Source organism: Numida meleagris, chromosome 6 (genome assembly GCF_002078875.1).
Source record: "Numida meleagris isolate 19003 breed g44 Domestic line chromosome 6, NumMel1.0, whole genome shotgun sequence".
Classification (NCBI taxonomy): Eukaryota; Metazoa; Chordata; class Aves; order Galliformes; family Numididae; genus Numida; species Numida meleagris.
In genome coordinates this window covers 24,656,747-24,677,840 of record NC_034414.1, presented here as the reverse complement: position 1 = coordinate 24,677,840, position 21,094 = coordinate 24,656,747, and the positions used below count along the sequence as shown (strand labels likewise).

At 39.6% G+C, this 21,094-nt stretch overlaps 2 protein-coding genes across 2 annotated transcripts in view; one reads left to right on the top strand and one right to left on the bottom strand.

Moving 5' to 3' along the window:
* Positions 1 to 21,094, top strand: part of LOC110401828 (transmembrane protein 263-like) — a 218,406-nt gene that overhangs the window by 3,443 nt on the left and 193,869 nt on the right. The gene's annotated exons all lie outside the window — the stretch shown is intronic.
* LOC110401826 (astacin-like metalloendopeptidase) lies at positions 1,013 to 14,049 on the bottom strand. Its single transcript, XM_021403329.1, has 12 exons — positions 12,906 to 14,049; positions 12,631 to 12,711; positions 11,114 to 11,254; positions 10,931 to 10,955; positions 10,211 to 10,348; positions 8,768 to 8,885; positions 8,084 to 8,262; positions 5,398 to 5,479; positions 4,664 to 4,791; positions 2,906 to 3,021; positions 2,304 to 2,529; positions 1,013 to 1,205 (listed from the first exon to the last, which is right to left on the bottom strand). Exons 3-12 carry the CDS (start codon positions 11,180 to 11,182, stop codon positions 1,075 to 1,077), a joined length of 1,212 nt encoding a protein of 403 aa, XP_021259004.1. The 5' UTR covers positions 11,183 to 11,254; positions 12,631 to 12,711; positions 12,906 to 14,049; the 3' UTR covers positions 1,013 to 1,074.

The window sequence follows — 21,094 nt, the reverse complement described above, 5'->3', positions numbered from 1 at the left end:
CAAAGCCTAAACAAACGTGTCTGAAGGTTTTTCTGTATGAATACTGGAATGCAGATTAGGGTTACATAGTAATATTGTCAGAATACAGGCTGAAGTTCTCCATAACCATATCGTGAAATGTTCATGGGCAGTTTCTAATGCTACAAGTTACTGAGAATCTCCTTACATAGTTTGTTTTTCCACTGGATCTGGCTGTGCCATACCAGCAATGAGATTACTAGAACAAAAAGCTTAGAGCCTCAGAAGCAGTGGCTAGCTGGTCTTTTACTTTCATCCTGCATTTTCCAGTTTCCACCTGTATAGTGTTACCTATGAAATGTATAACTCAACTTGAATCCAGGCAACTCCCAAACTGAGTCACTGTGAAATTCAACCAGCACAAAGTTCGCAGTGGAAGTGAAGTCTGCAATCTTCTTTGTCCCACAGTAAGGGCCAACTGCTGGTGACGTAGGTCGGCTTCCATCGTGTATGAGCAAATAGTCATAGATGCATCTCTCATTATCTTCCAGCTCAAAGAATAATGTTTTAAGAGATATCTGAAGAAAACACAATGAAACACGGTTTCTGGGTTATATCCTTTTCTCTTAGCCTTTGTATTTAACAAGTACAAATTGTTTAAATCCTTTTTGTACAGGCCCTGCTTTCATTCTGTATTCGTCCCATGTCCTGCTCCATATTGTAATACAAATTATTAGCAAATTGTTTGCTTAGTTCATAAGATTTGGTCTGAAAGGAGAAGAGATAAGATCCATTTTGTATGCTTTAAATGTCTTCCTCAAGAAATACAAAAACAACACCTGTGCAATATTTCAGTTTTCTAGTGGGAGCTCTTACCTAGGGATTTTTATGAGCAAAGCCTACAAAGTACAAGCTGAACTCATAAAAGTTTCACATACACACGTTAAGATTTTCCCTTGATGATCACCTCAAATACCAAGAGCCAGCATAAGGTCTTAGAATGAATTTATGTGTTCAGATTTTCACTCTGAGAATGCCATTACAGCTGTTATTCTACAAGGCAAAAAAAAAAAAAAAAGATTCTATTAGGGAACATCGCTGAAACCAGTGAAAGAATCAGTTCTTTACCTTGTATCCTACTGGAGAGCTGATGACCCAGAAGCATGCCCGGTTTTTGGGGTATTTACTGGGGTAGTTTGGAGAGATGATGACTCCACTGGAGTCTGTGAAAGTACCTCCGCAATTCACTGAGTAGTAGAAAAAAAACAGAGAAAGGTATATTAACAAGTATTTTGACAGGAGAAAGAAGCTTGCTCGTACTCTTTCGCGTTCTTTCTTCAAGCCAGGAAGGAATGCGCTACAAAGAAAATATTTCAGCAGTAGATTTGCACTGCTTAGCATTTTTATCTGCAGCTATACTGAAGGAACTGAAAACTTGGCTGCTAAAAAAGCCTTTGGAGGACAGGGAACAGATGAATCTAAAGCTATATTTGTCTTATACGTTACCATGTTAACATAGCATTCTAATGAAACTACCTTACAGCACTTTCAGAGAAGAATTAGGTTAAGTATTTGAGATTGCATTACTGAGCTAGATCTAATGCCATCTAGAAATTACTCCATCAAGTCTAATGCAAACAGAGTAAAACGATATATTTCTAAGATGTCTTCAATTTATGTTTTAAAAGGTTTGCAGTTTAAGCTGAAATAAGACAATAACCAGTTATTTGGTTCACTGCCTTCTAACTGAAAGTGTGTTGCAGCACAACAGAATTTTCTCCAGCAGTCCACAATGTATTTTTATGCTTGTAAAACAGATAGCCCTGAAGTGAATACAGTAAGCACTGAGTTTCACGCAGCATAATAAAAGTGTTGAATTCAGAAAGTGTAAGTTACCCAAGGTTACTCTCTCCAGTTGCATAAAGTGCCATAAAATCTTCAATAACATATGAACCAGATCTTGGCTTTGCTTCTCTTTGGCATGATTTCTCTTGGCATTTTACAGTCTTTTTGTTCTTTGCTTGCACTGCTCATATTAGTCACTGTCATTGCTTTGTTCTTATTTACATTAATTCTTTTAAAGATGTTAAGACACCTCTCAGAGACTCTGAGAAGAACGCGAATGGGTACTCAATTACTAGTGTGAGACCCGTGCAGCCTCCTGTTTTGCCTACTGCTAGCCTTCAGTGCCATCACTGCTTATCCTTTTGTGTTAGTAATACCTACGGAGGTGCAATGACTAACTCAGATAAACCTGCCCTGGATTATGCATTCAAGAATGTTCAGTACTTCCACATAAACACAATTAATACTGTATACCAAGCTCCTTTAAGGAGCATTCCTACCCCTGTTGTAGGAGGCTCTGAATCCTGTGGCTGTAACGGTCTCGTCACTTGCAAACTCTACCAGCATTGTTGATCCCGAAGCAACAATGGAAGGCAGTGGCCCCTTCCCACAGTATTTGTCCAACAAGACAGGAGAGTTCTTGCTGTTTCCACTGTAAACTTTTATGTAGTCAGACGAACAGTCTGAGGAGGTTTGGAGATCAAAAGCCTCAAACTGCAGGAAAATCTCAAGAAACAAGAGAACAAATACACAGTGAAAGATTCAAACCACCAAGTTGTTATGAAGTGAGCTAGGAATTTCCGTTCATTTTACTATCACTGTGTCACTGCAATTTAACTGTCTGTATAACAGCAACATAGAATTTCACCTAGCATCACTGCTACTGTGCCCAACAACTGATGTTTGATTTTTGCTTATCTTTAAAAAGCCACTAATCTAAACGGGATAAACAAGTTAAATAATACGTTTCATGGTATTATCAGAAGTGTTATGAAAATTGTTGAGACTTTCTTTTCATTCACTGTATAACAGAATAAATGTCATAATAAAACAATGCTGTGTAGCCCTGAGACCATGGTTCAAACTTCCTGTTAAAAATTACCTTATTCCGACGGATGCGGATCAACCACAGGCAGTTGCTATTGTTTGGGTATGGGGATGGGTAATTGATGGAGGAGAACGAGCCTTTGGTTTTTGGCAATACAGAGCTACAGCAATCTGAAGGGAAGAACCAAACAGTGCTGAAGAGAATGAAAACTACACAGAAGTCTTCCAGGAATTCCAGACAACTCTCTCCAACCGTTATTAACAGTCAAGCTTATAAAAAAATTATGTCTACAATTGTGTTGACGTTCCTAGTGTATAAAATGTTCAAAACCATTAGCAAACTAAAGCTACTTGAAAGGGTACTTAGCTGCTTCACCTACCAGTGTTTTTTATTATTTTTAAACAGCAGGGCTGCACTCATGTATTTCAGCTTACTGAAAAAGATCTGGATCTTTCATGACTTTGCTTAACCTTGATCAATAGCAGTTCCAATGACATTAGGACATAAATTCCCATCAGCAAACGTATGTGTATTCTTAGGCGTCTGCAAAATAAAGCTTAAAAACACATTCTATCAAAGCAGAGAGGAACAGGCACTGGAGGAAAACTAACACAGAGCACTGAAGCCAGGTTACACAATGAGTGATTGGTATACAATGTCTGACCTCATGTATATTATATCTTTCCCTTGCTCCCTGCTTTCCCCATGACAACTGGATTTTTTGTCCTTTTTTATTTCTGATGGAGTCGATGTCAGGTCTGTGTTTTTAGTGTTTTTCGTTTTTTAAACCTAGTTCTTCCCAAACATACAGATCTAATTAGGTAATTGCATAATAATGCTATTGGTGATTCACTCCCAACCTCGGTGCCAAGAATACTGTTAAATACTTTTTGTAAGTATCTTTGAGACTATGATAGATGCAACTAAATTGAAAATGTGTCTTATCTGCAGTTCAACTGAGAAGTCATTGCTGAGAGGTGTTCCTCTGTACCTACATACTCATCCGAAGAAATGCTGATTCCTTTTAATTACTGATGACTATTTAACTAAGTACTTACACAATTCAAAGCAGAATTTGGTACTAACTGTAGTCATGTTTCCTCCTTTGGTGAAAGCTAATTGAGTGACATCTCTGAAAAGTCAAATACTATATGAATCAATTAGCCTGTGCACTGGGAGTCAGCACAAAAACCGCACGTTGCAGGAGGGTGTCCGGTGTTTTACTAATGTTCTTTTGTGCCTCTCAGCTGAAGAGTTCCTGCTTCAGAGGAATGTTAAGTATTTCTAGACATTCAGATACTGCAGCAATGAGTAAGAAGTTGATGTGGGCAAGGAGGTAGATAACTGTACAAAAAGCCAATGCAATTCCTCTCTAAGATGTTGTATTAAACCTAAGTGATACCGATACTTACATCCCCACAGACATTTTTTAACCGAAAGGAATCAGAAACCCACTGGCACTACTGCTGAATACAGCTGAACTTTAATCGTGGCTATGGATTGTTTGTATGTTTTCCAACCCTTAGGGCTTTCCTAAAGTAAGGACTTGACAGAAGTACTACCATGATTTTTAGTGGATTTTGCTTATGTCGAAGGGCAAGGAATAGGTCAGCATAACTCAATGATAGTGTATTACTGAGAGCAAAGTGCCTTTCCCAAGAAGACTCCAGCTTGGCACAGGGGCAGTTCTGTTCCACATGCATCCCAGCCCTCTTGTAGGGCTGGGGAGAGATAGGCCGTGGGCTGAGTTCCTTTGGGGATGTCTGACAGTGGTTACAATAAAAATTCAGCTGGCTATCTTATTGCACTTACTGCACTTGTAGAGCTTATTGATTTTAGCTACATCCAAGTTACTCAGGCCTTCTCTCTGCCCAATGGGTACCAGAGGGTTAGGAACTGGTACAATAGTTGGCTTCCCAGGAGTGCTGGAGAAATCATACCTGTAGAAATAAGGGAGTCACTTTTCTAAATCATTTCTATTAAATACGAGCGTGATCATACTCATGTGCTTTACAATTTTTATTTCACTGTATTATTTAGAAGTTGTTTCTTGCTTACAGAAATAAAGGAGATGGTACATGATACAAGCTTGTATGTTATGAACTAAAACACAGCTGTATTATTCCTGGATAAATACTTTTCATGAGACAGCATACATCTTAATGATGTAAAAAAAAATCCACCTTTCTTCTCTCTGCACCCAAATAGCATTGTATAAAATTGATTTAGTAGTAACTAGTAACTGCCCATTGTGGACTTCAGAACTGTTTTAGCTCAGTGACTCAGTCTTTGGAACATAGCCACGTCAAAGGCCTCTAGTAAGAGAGGTGAGCATAGTGACAGAAAATGCTATCCTGGGATTTTTTTTCTTCTATTGATATCAGTTCTGTTTTCCAGGAATACTGCTGACAAAGCATACCCACTCTTAATTATTACATCCATTAACTCAATTGTAAGTGAACAGCAAAAAATCATTCCCTGTGCAGAGCATTTTCTTCTCCCTAGATCTGAGTAGATCCTATGAAAGCACACATCAGAAAACTTACGCGCCATAGTGCATCACAGAAGAGTAGTCGTAGGGAAGGCCCAGATTTTTGGAATTCACTTTCCCAAAGTTTCCTTGTTCTCCTGTAAGGCAGAAGAACAGCCTTTCATTTGGAGCAGTATTACTGCTATCAGACACTGCCTGCTGTCATAGTTCTAATAAAACTAAACTAGTATGCAGATTATGAAGTCCTTATGCACTTGGATCTTCCAAAACAACCAAAACTTTCTGTTGTCCATTTTTCCCACTGAATCTAGTAGGTTTCAGAACATAAACTGAGGAAAATAAGAAAACTTTTCAATGTAACCCATGAATCTAATTCCATTCTTCAAGGAAATGTATTTGTATCTCCACCTTCGTTTTCCAAATATATTTCAGTATATTATATTGACATTAGAAGCATCCAGCTTATGTCTGGAGCTGTGTCCATACCTTAAGAGAGAGAGCTGACTACCTAGATCAACAAGTCAGAGGTATGTATGACTGACCCACCAACCTGTCTTGCTGAGCCTTTCCACTGTGCATCTGCAATGAACTGCTGATACAGGGTATAAGACCTCAAGAGAAAGGTACTATGTTTACCTGTTACTCACACCAAAGTCATCACCCATATTCTGGCTTTGCCTCTGATCAAATCCATCAGCAATGGCTACAGCCAAATGATATGACTTACAAGAGGTATGGACACTCAGGAAAACTAGTTAGAAACAATCTGTCCAAATACAGTTGCTGATTAATCTTCCTTCAACATAGTTGCTGAGCACCTTCCCACTTCATCTGTTTAGCCTTAAAAAAACTCCTGTTTTTGATAAAGGACTGGGGCCCAGAGGCAGACTAGAATTCATGTCCCCTAGCATTCTTTCTCTGAGGCACAGCTGGAAGGAGTTCTGCCCCATTTTAGTATGAAGGCACCTATCTCTCTCTATTGACTGGAGAGCTTATGAATTGCATCCTGGCCCTCTTGTCCATAAGAGGTGAAAGGAGTCAGTGTTGCTTTGAGGCTAATGCCCTGACCGCTGAGCACTCCTTTCTAGTTCAACATCTGTACCTCCATTATTGTAACTAGGGGTTTGTAAACAACAAACCATCTGGACTAGAGTTCAGCATTGGAAACTTATCAGAAGATCATCCTGACTATCTGACTCTGGAGTTCATGCAACTTGGCTGGCAAACTTGCAATCAGAGCCAGTCTCTTCCCGTAATATCCATCTGTGCTGGTCCCACTGAGGGCTAGGAAATGCAAAGAGAAACTTCTAAATTATACAAGGTTTGGGGATAAGCATTATTTTGGTGATTTTTGTAGCTCAAAAACTCCATGAAAGCTCAAACTAGTTCTCATTAGCATTGGCGTTCCCTGCTCAATTATGTTGTTATCTCAGTTCCTCTTATCTGCTATACTGACTTAAGAATTATCAGTAACTTCACAGCTTCAATTGAGATGATGAGCAGAGAAGAGCGTATTTCAAACCCAGTGAAACATTTAAGCATGTGGCTACTGTTGGGCATGCAGATACTTTGTTGAACTGCTTTATTAAAGAAAGGAGTAACAGTAGCCTGGCTGGGCAGAGCTGGACAGGGCAAACTGTGCTGCCTTGTCACATGCTGGAGAGCTAAGTGTCCCAACCTGCACAAGCACAGGGACTTAACCCATCGGTCTCCACTGCAAAAAATAAACATCTGCCAGAATCTAAGTGTAGTGACTCAGAAGATTGAAAAGGAAGTTCTGAGTACAGTTTTGTTCCCAAGAAGTTTGGGAAAAACAAGTAGAGTTTCAAGTAGCTAAGTGAACAGTAAACGATCAGGCTGTATTTTGTCAAAACAGAGGATTTGGATTGCTTCCAAGGTAAACTGAGGGGGGCAAAAACAAACCCCAAACATCCATAGTTATGCAGTCCTGGCAGGAGAAAAGCAGATTATGTGGGAGAACTGGGAGCCTATGGAATGTCTTGAGGTCTATTTCTGTACCACTGGAGTCAGGAGGATCTCCACCATCAGGCCTGTTAGCCACATTGTTTTGTTGTGTTTTTTTTTTTTTTAATAAACAGATGATGTATGCTAACAGCCTTCATAAACATAGCTGTTTTTTCAGTTCATTTTCCCTGCACATCTTTGCAATCTTTTTTTCTTCCCCCTTTTTTGCATAGTCTAGTCTTCCTTCCATTTCCCCTCTTCAGCTCACACCATAGACAAAGAGTATAAGAACATCAGGGAGAGCATGACTAAAAAGTAGTTCAGGAATATCCTTCAAAAAATCCTGTTAATGAAACATCATGATTATATATGATATATTCCACTACTTCACCATCTTTGTTTCCAAAAGTGGTTTCTTAATGTGACCTCATTGCAAGTGATGGGAACTGGTTGCTGCTTGTGCTGCCCACCATGGAAAGCAGATGATTCCTTTTCTCTTTGCAACATTTCATGATCCTTATGATCTTGGTATTGTGCATAGAAAGGAAGTCTGGGCTCAGGATGGCAGTCACAACAAGAATGTAGACCCACTTTAGGCTGCATCTGCCACTGAGTACCAAGCTCATACTGAATAAGAAATCCTACCACAATGCGTATGCCTCTGCTGCAGTTTAGCCAGGTGTTAACAATGATGATTATTTGCATTGCTATTCTCAAAAGAAATATCCCTCTGTATCTCAAAACGATTGTTTTCTTTTGAGATTGAGTGGGCTTACCTGCTGTAATGTGTTCCCACATAATTTTGACAAACTTGTCCCGATCACTCCGTGCCTGTTCATGGATGAAGCCCAGTGCATGGTTCATTTCATGCTGAATCGCTCCTTTATCCATACAGCCATTTTTCACCAGGCCTACTGCTTGACGTCCTCCGATTTTTCCAAAGTAAGACCAGCAGCTAAGAATAGGCAATTGATAACAAAAGTGGTTGCATTCAGCAAATACAAGAAATACATACACTGAATATGCCACCATGGGCCTTCAAATATCCAGCCACCAGAGAGAATGCACACAGTCACTGGCGTGAGATATCTTGGCTACATGAAAGCTGCCAAAGAAACTACAGAGAGAGAAAATGATTTTGTAAAATGAGTGTAGCAAACTTAGATGAAGCAGTTCAAGAAGTTAAGCAAAGAACCTGAAACAATTATACTTCTACTCAACAACTAATGAAAAACTAGTTTTGGATTATAACCCATTACCTTTATGGATGTCCACTCATTTTTTTTTCCTGTAGCCTATTGAATAACTACCAGTATATCTGAAGAAAAATGAAAAATTGCACCTGCTTTCTAATCTTGAATCCTAAGATAAAAAGGGCAATTACTTAAAACCAGACCAAAATAGAAAAGAAGCTGAAAGGCCTTTTGTATACTTCCAGACACAGGAAACAGGGAGCTTACCTCTGTCCACGTTCAACATATACGTAGTCTGTTTCTGTAGTGCGATTTACAAACTTGACACAGGTCAATGTGGAGACCTCTTGTAGAGCATCAGCAATCCAAGATCTCTCTGCCAATGCTAGGAGGAGAAAGGGGCCAAAAGTTTTACTTGGTTAGCTATTCAGAAATAAGGTGTATTGATAGGGTACATTCCTCTAAATTTCTACAGCACTTTTTACATTTTTAATCCTACAAGTGTAATGAAAAAAAGCACAGAGCCTTCAGAGATCACAGTGATCAGACTTCGAAGGAATATATAATAATTATAGCTAGCCCGTATGCATTCTGCAGGAGGTGGCTGATGAAAAGCAAACTACTGACATTGTTCTCTCCGTTTAGACAGAAAAGAAAAAAATAAAGCAGTTTTAGATACAAATAATTGGTTTAAAATATCCCAAATGAACCATCTGACCCTAATTAAGTACGGAAAAAAGAGCTTGTTTATCAGAGGTAATGAATGCCTGCCACATACCCCCTGAAACCATTTGAGACAGCCAGCGTTAGGAAGCTCAGAAACTCAGTGTTTCTGTTTAGGTACCAAATATAGATTGGAGTGTTTATCTACTTTTGAACATTTTAGCCTATTTTGGCTTCCTCAATTATGAATCATCCACAGTTACCTCTTATATCAGTTTCCTCAGATTTAAAGTTTGGAGAGAGCAAGGCAGAGAGAATAACCCTTCCCTAACCACAAGAATTAGATAAGTTCTAGAAACACATGGGCAGAGAAGCAATTAAGATTGGGCTTTCCTCAGCAAAACCAGTAGCACAAAGATTTCCTTTTCTCAGGAATGGGAGTCAGGTCCAGGCTGTATTTTGCTTCCATCCGAGCTTCCCTCAAAGGTATTTTAAGAAGGGTCTCCAGGAAAACCCAACACCAAGGAGGCCTCAACAGGGGAGAGGTGGAGGACCCACAAGCCCATAAGAAGCCTTCTGGAACAAAATTTTCCAGATGAAGACATTGGCCCTGCAGCCTTTTCCACTAGACAGGTCTATTTATGGCATATTTAAAAGAAAGTCAGTGTGAAAAAAATTGCTTCTAGTGGTAATTATGACAAATACATTCCTAACGTGGACAAATTATATTTTTTTTTCTTCTGTCCTTGCTAAATATCAAAGTCCATAGTAGCTAGCAGAAATGAACTATTATTTGCAATTACAATTAATTAACTGGCATTTGTATAACAAGTACTGCTCGAGTAACCACATTTTAGAGTTTATGCCTAGAATGTTTGGAATCTTAGCCAAAGTGCCATAGGGTGAGGAGATTAGCAGAAGAGACAAGTTGATAAGCTCTCATTTGGACTCAGAGTCCACCTGATGCATGGCACAAAACCATCAAATAGCAGAACAGGGACTAAAAGATCAATGCTAACTTTACAGCATCCATTTGTATACACTTACAGAAATCAGAGGAGATGTTAACTGGAACTTTGACTAGTCCATCCTGTGACTTGGGCCATAGACAGCTCTCACAGTTAATTGCACTGCGTTGTCCTCTTCTTAGGAGAATGTCTCCTTCATGCACAGCTATTTCACTGCCTGGCAGATGAAGAAAATGAACATTGAAGGCACTGAGACATCAAAGAGAAGTGCAAAAGGGTGATGAGAGGTATACACTAGCAAGCTTTTGTACATTTTGAAATTTTTTCCACTAAAGTTTATTTTCCAATAATGTGAAAAAAAAGATTAATGAGTTCAGTCTGAGTGAGTCTAGTATACATAGTATGATAAGACTGCTCAGGCTTGCCTTTCCTTGGCATATATTTATCACACACGTTAGCTATTGGTTATTATGACAAAAATGTACAATAGTTTGTAATACAGCAGAGAGGGAAGTGACTTACGTCACACAGGGAGGAAATCAAAGTCACATGTGTACTGATTCGTTGAGGCTACATGTGGAAAAGAACATTCCAAATAACAACTTCTTTATTGTGACAGCATAAATAATCAAACTGAATGTGACTTTAAAACGTGTCTGAATTTTGTGAATTATTCTCTGTTGATGATGGTAAACATTTTCAAGAAGGAAAATGTACCAGATATGGAGAATAAAGCAGAGAGAAGCAATCCCCCACCAAAAATTGCAGTTATTTATAGAGTAATTGCAGTCAGACTCACCTAAGTCATTGTTTCTTGTAGCTATCTGAAAAAAAAAAAAGTATATCTTTTTACATATGCTTATCTTCCCAGCAGAAAAATTCTATTATGCAGAATCACAGCAGTTTATAACTAATTTTAAAATAGTCAGAGCAACACAACAACAGCAATAGAAAGTCTTAGCATCTCAGAGCAGGAACACACCTGGACAGGTTTAGTTAGAACAAAGCTATAGAGAACTGCAAATTGAGTTGGCAGAAGAAAGCACTTCATCTTCAAGCTTCTGAGATGATCTCTGCTCCGCAGCTCACTTCTCAAAGCCGTGGTTAGCTTAGTTGGGACAAGCTTTATGGGAAATGTGCCGTTAACAAGTGTAACAAAATTAGATAATGAGTTGTAGTTTCACAAAATAAACAAGCTGCAGGACCTCAAGAGAATTGTCAGGCTCTTATTTCTTATTTATCGTCGGAGAAAACAGAGGAAGTGGAGCAATAGGAAAGAAAATCCAGCAACCTTGAAGTGACTCATCTTTAAGAACCCATGAACTGCTGCAAATTCCCTCACTGCTGACCTAGGGACAGGATATCTGGTAGTTGTCTGTTTACAGCAAAACTCAATGTCAAGGAACTCTTTGATCCGTCTGTACTGACTACCTGTCCTAGAAACAGCTTTGGTTGCTGCCAGGAGCCACCCTGCTCTGCAGAGCCCAGCTCTCAGCCAGATATTGCTGGCCCAGAGCACTGGGAATGTGCTAGAGACAGAGAAGTTGATTGATTGTTGTGTCCCCCCCCCCCCCCCCCACTGTTGCCCTATTATGCAATATCATCATCACTGGTGATGACTGTCTTCTATAAAACCATCAGCTCCCTGAGTTTTGGCTTCCCACCTTTGGGATGCCCTCCTTCATTTGATGTCCATGAATAGAAACAAGCCTGAAGAGATGCACAACACTGAATCCTAGAAAATCTGCACTGTAAGAGCAAGCTGTGCAATGGAGTTGTTTGCACTGAGGCCAAGTGACTGCAATCACAGGCCTTCTCCAAGTTTCAGCCTCTGTGCAAATATCCAGTGCTATAGGATTTGCTGCATTAGGTCTTTGGGAAGCAAACAAGAAAAATGTATGAATTTTGATTTTGCAGACAATTTCAAGAAATCTACATGGTTCACAGCAGGAATTGGTGGAGGGCACCTTTTCAGTATTTCACTACAAAGGTTTTAACTGATATTAGATAAAGTTTTGCTATGAATATTCTCATTTTACTACACTGACAGTTAACCCCTAAACTTTCTAAAGTATTGTACATTTATGTGACATCCAGAATTCATCTAGTTACAGTTTCCTTGTAGATTATACTCCCATAACAAAGTATAAAGTACTCTTTTTGCCCTTGGCTGATAATAGGATGAAATTCAGAAGTCCTCATTAGTTAGTTATGCTGCTAACCAGAGGCCCTCCTGTATAGTTCTGAGCAATCTCGATGTCTGCTGAGGAATCAGGTACAGAAGAGGCAAGGGGAATCACAGGAGCACACTGCTACACATCACAAAATGATCAAGGAGAGAGCAAAAGTTATTAGACAATAAAAGCAAGAGAAAAAATACAGATCACTGTGCAGAGCCTGGAGCTGGGTCACTCTAGATGAGAGTCCAGAGGACTAGAAAGGCGCTTTGAAGTTCTGCCATGCTGTTTTGCATATCCAATCCAGGCAAGGCTGTAATACCTTATTGGCTCCAGTTGCAGACTACAGTCCGGAGTAACTCCTGAGTCAGGAGAGTTACTGCTGCTTTATCCATTTTCCTGACTGTCAGAAAGAATTGGAGATTTTTCAAGTTTCATATCACCTGCTAACTTAACACATTGTCAGCAGTTATTTTGTAGATGCACAAAATTTTCAATACTGCCTGTTTACACTGCCTAACTTTATGCTTGCTTTAATATTCTAGTAGAAACTTCAGGTCTTGGTCTCATTACTCTCCAAACAATTTGATTACACACCTGTAAATTGCACTCTTTCTCCTGTGTGCCCTTCCTCTTGCACCATCTTTTGACTTTTGTCCTTCTTAGCCATACTGCCCTTGAGCTGCCAAATGCTTTATCACTCCTGTTTATTAATAATTCCTGTTTATCACATACCTAGTGATGCTTATTTAGTTTCAATTTCATCCCACAGCAAAGAGTAAGCAACAAACCAGATGGGACAGACTCATCTCTATTTTCCCTGTTCCTGAAAATCTGATCAGAAAACCAATCCGATCTGAAACCACAAATCTCACCCTGACACTGTTTTATTTCAAAGCTGTTTAGGTACATAACAGAAGTACTGATGTAATGCTGCTCTCTAGTGGTTTGTCATTTAAGCAAGTGGGACATCTTTCAGGAAAAGACCAGGAAGAACTTCCCATCACAACTCAACCTGCTCACTCCTCTTTCTGCCACTTACACAGCATAAAGCAGTAGCTGCTTCCTGCAGAAAACACTTGGAAGCATGAGTGCCTGTCCTACAACCTGTGCCAACAGGCATATATCAGTTCTGGCACTGGCTACTTCAAAACATTGCTCTAGCACCTGCAACTTCTGACTTCGCCACTCGCTCTCTCCAGATTCACATGGTGATTCAATTAACAGGTTTCTGAGGTGTTCTGGTAGTCCATTAGGAAAGCGAACCATTTACTTACACCAATTTCCCTATATTTTGTTTTTAACTTTTTTTTTTATAAACCCTCCTGAAAGCTATTGGAAAATTTATACAGTAGATCCTAAATTCTCTTTTAACTCCACCTGAGCTCCACGCTTCAACTTGTCTACGTGGTTCCCTCACAGATCTTGAATACAAACAAAAACAACTTGGCCAGAAAAGAGCAACAGAAGGGCTGCTCCACAGGAGAACTCATTGGGATCTGTGAAGTAGCCCAGCACATTTTATTAAACATAGTGCAGTCCCCCAATACCTAAGCACTGCAGGGGTGGGCAGAAAACGCAGCTTATAGACAAAGCCAAACAAGCCAAGATTTTGAATTACATCCAGAGTTTAGCAACAGAGACAAGGCTTAAAAACAAAAACACACAGTGCTAAGATCTAGCAAGAAGACCAAACCAAAGATAAGCACTCCAACAAAGCAGCCCCAGCAAAGCAAGGGCCCAGGACAGAGCTTAAATGGAGCCCTGGGCCAATGGTGGAGGCTACGGGTGGAGGCCCCAGGTGAGGCTGCTTGGGGGCCATTAAGGTCCATTGGAGCCATTCTGCTCTGATAATTATGTGTTGTGTTCCATGTGGGAACACAGCTGCAGGCTGAATAACCACATCTTTGGGGTCACCCACTGGATCATCACCAAATTCTTCAGTGGCCTCTCAGACAGTTATATTTTAGAATGGCTGTGAAAGCCATGTTGACTCAGCCTTGACATACGGCATTTATCCCAGAGTCTTCTGCTTCTATTTTTATTATATATTTCTTCTAACCACGGGTATGCAAGAAACACAATCACTCATCCTGAATCCTTTCAGTGTTCGATTGCACTTTCCCATAGCTCAGGCACAGCAGTGATTTAAGCAGCAGTTACCCTTGCTCAGCAGCTGAGCACTTTCATACGTGAGCTGCCTTGGAACTCCTGCGTGAGCATCATCTGCTCCTGGCAAGTCATTACTCTTCATTGCACTGATTTGTGCTAAAACCCTTTCTTCCAATTACAGATATTTTTTTCTGAGGCATTCTTCCTGAATCTGAGATTCCTTCATATTCAACCCCTGTAAGGAACGATCTGGTCAGTAACTTTCCTGCCCTGCTCTGTAGTCAGTGTCAACCTCAGGAACACACAGATTTTGTGCAGTAACTTTATCTTCCCTGAGGGCCTGTTTCATATTTTGATTACCTATTGACATGCTACCATAAAAAAAAAATTGCAATTATTTCATTTTTACATGCATTGTGTGTTTTCATTTGTCAGAACATATTTCAGCATTCAGATATGACTTCTACTGTTTTTATTTCTACTGCTTCTCATGTCTAAGCATGACTGTTGCCTTTTACAGCGTATAGTATTCATACATTTTATTTCTTCCTCTGGTACATAATTTTCTTGCAGTTTCTAAGCTTTTCTCCTTTTAGCTGCTTGTTTTATCTAACTTCTTGGCTTTTTCTGAGTTTTCCTTTTCAACATCTCATGTTACTAATGTGCATTTTTCAGCTCTTTCTGTGCAATGAGAAGCATAAAACAACTGTATCTCTAGCGTGGCTTTGGGGGAAAGAAACGTGAACCCTTGCTAAGAAACAAAACTAATTCCATGCATTAGTGTAGCAGAAATGCTAAGTCACTGCCTGAACCAGTGATTGAGCACCTGGTGGGAAGGCAGGGCCAACCCAGGGGAGCTCAGGTGCATGCAATGCCCCTGAGTGACCAGAAGGGATGGAGCCAGGATCCACCCCTTCCCAGACCTCATTTAAGGGTTGGCAGGGGAGGTAAGGGTATTTTGCTGGAGATCCTTGTGTATCTGAGACTTTCTGAAGGTAAGCAGTTTTTTTTTTCCTTTATTTTTGTGCCTGTGGTTGTTGTATTTGAGTAAACCCTTTCTTGTATCCTGGGACCTTACTGCTGTCTTGTTATTGCTGCATTTTCTGTTATGTTACAGATGAGAAACTACTTTCAGGTGAAAAGTCTTAATAAACAAGCATCAACCAATTGAGTAGTAATAAGCATTTCTGTCATAAGTCTATCAAGACAAAGCTTCAAAAATAGAGTAGGTTTTATTTATTTGGGTGATTGTAGGGATGCTACATGGTTTGGAAATATATGCTGCTAGGCTAGAAATGATACAAGATGCTCAAGCAGGTAAAAACATTAAGTATTTTCATAGTGTGGCTCATCTGAAGTATTTTGAAGATACCTTGAAACACTATTCTGAAAAATGGCATGTCTAGCCACTTTTCCTGAGCAGAGAAATATGCTGCCTTGTGTAAAAACTCCAGAATTGCTCACTAACAGAACATAAACTACATAGAAGCCAAGAGGTTGCTATTCTTTCCTTGCAAGTAGCATTTGGTGAAGGATCTAAACCTCTGGTCTTCTTTTACATGAGCTTCTGATGCAGGTGGGTTCTACTAACCTTCTAGACAAGGAACCAAGCAGGTAATTAAGGTCATGTTGTCCAAGCTGATTACTAAAAAGAAGCACCTTCATCCACTCTTGAGTTTTGAAATAGATGTGCTAGTTCTCAGAAGTGTTTATTACTTGTGTCTCTTAGAAAGCCTGAGCAGTCAGCTTTGAAAACTTCCTCTAGAAGGAGGTGACTGTTGCTTAACAGGTAGAGCCTTTTTGCGATTTCTGTGGCTTATCTCTTTACATTATTGAAGAAGAGCTTTGCCTTGAATTTTGAGTGCTGTAGGTAGCAGTTATAGCAGTTGCTACCATGGGATGGGAGGTGGTTATCTTAACATCATAAATAATTATTGTTTTAATGTTGAAGACTTTCAGTGTCAAAATATGGTATATACAGTGATGTCTCTCTGCACTAAACAAGCACAGTGAATGCTTGCTGATTTAAGTGTGTATTCAAAAAGCCAGAAGGAACCTTCAAGTCAGCTGAGTCTGGTTAGTGCTGGCCTGTGCTCTAGCATCATGTTATTGGATTTGTTGGAAGAGTGGGGCAGTATGGAGACAGAATTCATAAAATGGGAAAATGATGGTGTTCTTTATAGTATATAAGTTCTATAAGTATAGAAGAGAAGTTTAGGACACTGTGATTGTCCTATGAACCTGCTCTTCAGTTTGTGGCATTTTCAACATCTTGAGAGCTGATGTTGTGCATGTTAAAGATGTCTTAGGAGGCCTTCTGTGAAAATATGTCTATGAGGTGTTAATTTGGGATTTCATTTGAAATGTGAGGTTTACAGCCAGGAAGCATTTCAAACACCAAGCTGTTAATGTCAACTAGCTATAATTTACAGGAGAAAAAGCAATATATTCAGTAATTAACAGTTTCTATGTTTCTTGACTGAAAAGTGTTTCTCCACAGGTATTTTGAAAGTCTATGTTTGCTTTTGAGAGTTGATGGTCTTACATAGTACTTGTACAGGAGATATGAATGTTACCCTGATGCACTGTAATATACACCCAATTCTCTGCTGTGAGTCAGGCCTGGGATGAAATGGGATTGCTGTCACAGTGAGGGTTATGTAGCATATCATCCACGGGAAGCATTATCATCTGTGTTGTATGTAACTTCAGTTATTTCTTCACTATAGCTGTGAATATTCTAGAATTTGTAGGCCCTACATTCTGCATTAGAGGAGATGCTGTGGAGAAGGTCTGTCAGAAGTGTAAGAACATTCTCCTGGTTAACTGCTTTCCTATTCTTTCCCATTTCCATTCCTAGCAGGAGGATAACAACCTCCCACTGCCTGGAAATACTCAGCTTAAGGCCCCACTGCTCCTTGTAACTCACTCTGTTCCTCTCAAATAGCCGAGATTTGAAGTATAGAAAGGTACATCCTTTGACTAAGGTACTGCCAGGTATTTGTTTTATGAGTGTTCATGCAGCATCCCAAGAGCGTAGTCTAATTATTTCTTCTTTTGAGTGTCTTGTGTTCCTACTCATTATGTAGGAGCCCTTGTTCTCCCCAAAGTGAGAACAGCACCTAAAGAATGCAAGTCCTCTAGAGTTTGTTTATAAACCAAGGAGTGGAGCTAGCCCTAACTTAATCTATAAAGAGGGAGTCTGGCACTTGTGGCAGCTAGCAGTATCTGTGTTGATGACAAACTGCAGAAGCCACTTGTAGATTGCATATTGCACAGAATAGGGGCATGTCTGTTTCTGTCTGTTGTTTAGTACTCGTCATTCTGGAGTACAAATGGTTGATTTAAGCGTTCACTACCCCTTGGGACTAGATATCATACCAGACACTGAAATTTGTGCTACCCTGACATAATAGACAGCTTTAATGCAGGCCTGTTTCTGTGGAGGATGTGTTTTAGGAGAAAAATAAAATTGCCTAGTGATTGGACTTTTCCATCTGTATTAATGTGTAGCATCAGCTGCTCTCAGTGGGAACTTGTTTTGAGCAGAAACTGTTGAATGTAGGTAGTATTTAAAGCTAGGCAAAGTGTGCTTGTGTGAAAAGCGAAGTATCTCTGTCAGTTATTGTATCAACACAGTGATACTGACATTCCTCTTTCTGTGTAGACTGCCAGGCAGTTAGTCTCTGCCAGCTTCAGGAGGCAGCTCAACAACATTGCCAGTTGCTATTCCAGAGTATGCTGGAACATTAATATTGATATTATCCAGAGCAGTAGATGTTCTTTCCAGCCTGACAGTCAGTCCACAGAAGGCCATGGGAGAGGCGGTAAGAGGGTACTGTCAGGACACAGGCATGTTCTTAAAGCTGTGGGCAGGCAGATCTGAAATAACAGTTCACAGCCCTAAGCAGATCTGTAGAGCTTCAAAAAACTCCCTCAGTGCCCATCAGGGAGTCATACCACAGCTATTAAATCTCAGCTCTAGAAGTACATAACTAAGGTATTGATCAAAGAGTAGATGAATTGGTGCACCAGCACATATCTCTCATTAGGATAAATACATATGTAGCTCTTTCCTGTTGTGCAGTTTAAAAAGCATGCAAGTCAAAATGTTTTATTGTGGGATAACCCCAGCCAGCCTAAAGTATTTTTACTAATATCTTAAGAGAAGATCCATTGGGAGCTCTACTTACACTAAGCGTATTCCAAGATACTGTCTCTTCTTTTGATAGCAGGTATGTCAGCACATCAGCCTACTTCTGCAACACAATTTGCCTGAAGCCATGTGGCTGCATTTAATCAGGATGCACACTTGCAAGTTTTGAAAATCTTCTTGGCTGTAGTGGTAGATACCTCTGCAGGTAGGGCTCCCTAATTCATCCTTTCAGAACTGGGCTGGAAAAAAACCTCAAAATCACTGGAATCCCAGTGTGCAGACCCTTAATGCAGAGGAAGCCACAGAGCTGGTCAGAGAGGCAGCAAAGCTCTACCAACAGCATGTAGAGCTAACATCCCAAGTCTACCTGCTGTAGTGCTGTGTAATGTTATTTCCCTCTGGTTCCTGCTACCTAACAGTAAGTAAGAGAGACATTAGTTAATTACTTAAATATCCAATACTCTTGTTGTGTGCAGGCATCTGTTGACAGAAATGAGAATCAGAGCAGGGCATGAGACTCAGCATTAAAGGGGTGGAACTTTAAGCCATGAAAGGACTGCAGGGAGAGCCTGATCAATGTCAGTGTGTCATCCTTAACTTCCTAACTGCTGAAAAAGTGTGTCTATGTGTGTGCTGGGAAGGTATGTAGGCTGGGCAGTAACTCCTGCTCAAGCTACACTGGATGGAATATGTGAATGAAGCTGGGAGAGGGTCTTTTAGAGGTCTATGAAGGCTCCTGAAAGAGGTGCGGTGTGGTATGAGAGATTGAAAAGGCTGGATACTTCATCTTATACTTATCTTTAACTTAGTGCTGGCTGAAGAAACTCTGCTCTAACAACTGGGAAAGAGACTACTTTTACCTTCTCATTCACCTCTATGTCAAGGAACGAACTACTTACCTGTTCCCCCCTTCAAGTGCACGACAAATTAACTTAAAGCAATATGTGTGTGAGTGCAGGAGTGGAAAGATGAGAGAAGAAAGCATTTTGTGACAAGAATGTGGGAAGGAAAAATTCTATGTACTCCAAAAGCAGCTTGGAATCTCAGCAAAACATTAACCAAGCCAATATTTAATTAAGGCTTAATACTGCAAGAAACAATTTATGCTGAAATAAGTATCGCTATCTCAGTTCAGCTTCACTAATATTGTTCTTTCTGCGTTTTGAGCTTTGAGGCTCAAAGCTGACTTCTCCCCATTATTAATGAGAAGAAAGTTTAGTGTAATGAAGGGAAATTGCAATGTGTGTGGTAAGTTCATTACAGGATTTTGGCCAGGAGCATGGGTTAAAGAAAAACTATAGCTTTGCAAGCATTATGTATGGATATGTCATGTTCCTGTAAAACAGTTACATTGCCAGTGTATGCCAAATGGAAAAGAATCCTTAAAATTAAAGTTCTAAAATACCCTGAAGAGATGGAGATACAATTTGTGTGGCTATTGTTCATGATATAGATGAAATATTATCTATGGCCTTGTTCTGGCATCCTGAGAACAAATCACCAGTGATTCCAAATGTCAGCAGAATCTAGCAGCTAAGCTTTGCTGCCTGTACTGTTCAGAGTCTTTGGCACAGGTTCAGAGTAGAATGTATCTGAATGCTTCTGAAATCTGGGAGGCCCATATGTGAATGCAGTTATGTATCCTGGCGTTTTGGCAGAGACGGTTTTCTATTACAAGACTCTGAAGCATATGAGAAAAATTGCTTTCCTGCTCTATAACTAAGGGCATGTGAAATGTAACAGCTTTGTTTAAGTAAACTCAAAAGTTCAAACCCACTTATTTTCATTTTTTTCCTCATTCAAATTATCAAAAATTGCTTTCAGTGCCAAATACGTGGCTTTTCATGAAATGTAGCTTCCCGTTTCTTAAAAGGCTGGTGAGTCTCTGTAGATTTTTCAATTCATCTCATTTGAGTTTTAATTTTGAAACCGTATGAGAATGCATGCTTTCACAGTTTATTTGGCATTAAGTGCTTTCAAATCTTATTAGTTTTTCTTAACATATATTTAGTTTTGCATCATTGTATGATTGAACTGATTACCTCTTAAAATTTAAAATTAAACTAAAATAGTATCTTCACTCTCTCAGAAGGCAAATACTAATTAAAGTGAAACTATGTGAACTTCAGACAAAATAAAATTCTTGACAAGTCTGAAAATCAAACACACAATGTCTGATATATATCCTTCAAACTGAAGCTAAAGTCTAGCCCTATCAAAATCAGAGGAAATTTTGCATGACTTCAACAATGAAAGAATCTTACTCCTTGAATGCTTCTACCTCACTATCTAATGAATGTGAGGTGCAAGCATTATAGCTATGTTTCTATAATGACTATTTTTACTTTATCATTTTTGTCACCCCTCCAGTTGTAGCCTTTTCTACCAAACATATATTCTGTTTTCATGAATGCGTGTGATATATGGTGTATGGGAGAAGGGAAATCAGGCTCTGAGATTCCTTAGTTGCTGATAGTATGCCCTTTCTCATAAAACTCATTTTGTAAAAATATCTCTA

Bases quoted from the DNA above. Each gene is read 5' to 3' on its own strand.
- LOC110401826 (XM_021403329.1), bottom strand. From the start codon at position 11,182: ATGAAGTGCTTTCTTCTGCCAACTCAATTTGCAGTTCTCTATAGCTTT. The intron at 3,022-4,663 runs GTAAGTGCAATA...TCTTCCCTTCAG, and splicing joins CAATAAGCTCTACAAGTGCA to ATTGCTGTAGCTCTGTATTG. The intron at 2,530-2,905 runs GTAATTTTTAAC...TTGTTTCTTGAG, and splicing joins TCCGCATCCGTCGGAATAAG to ATTTTCCTGCAGTTTGAGGC.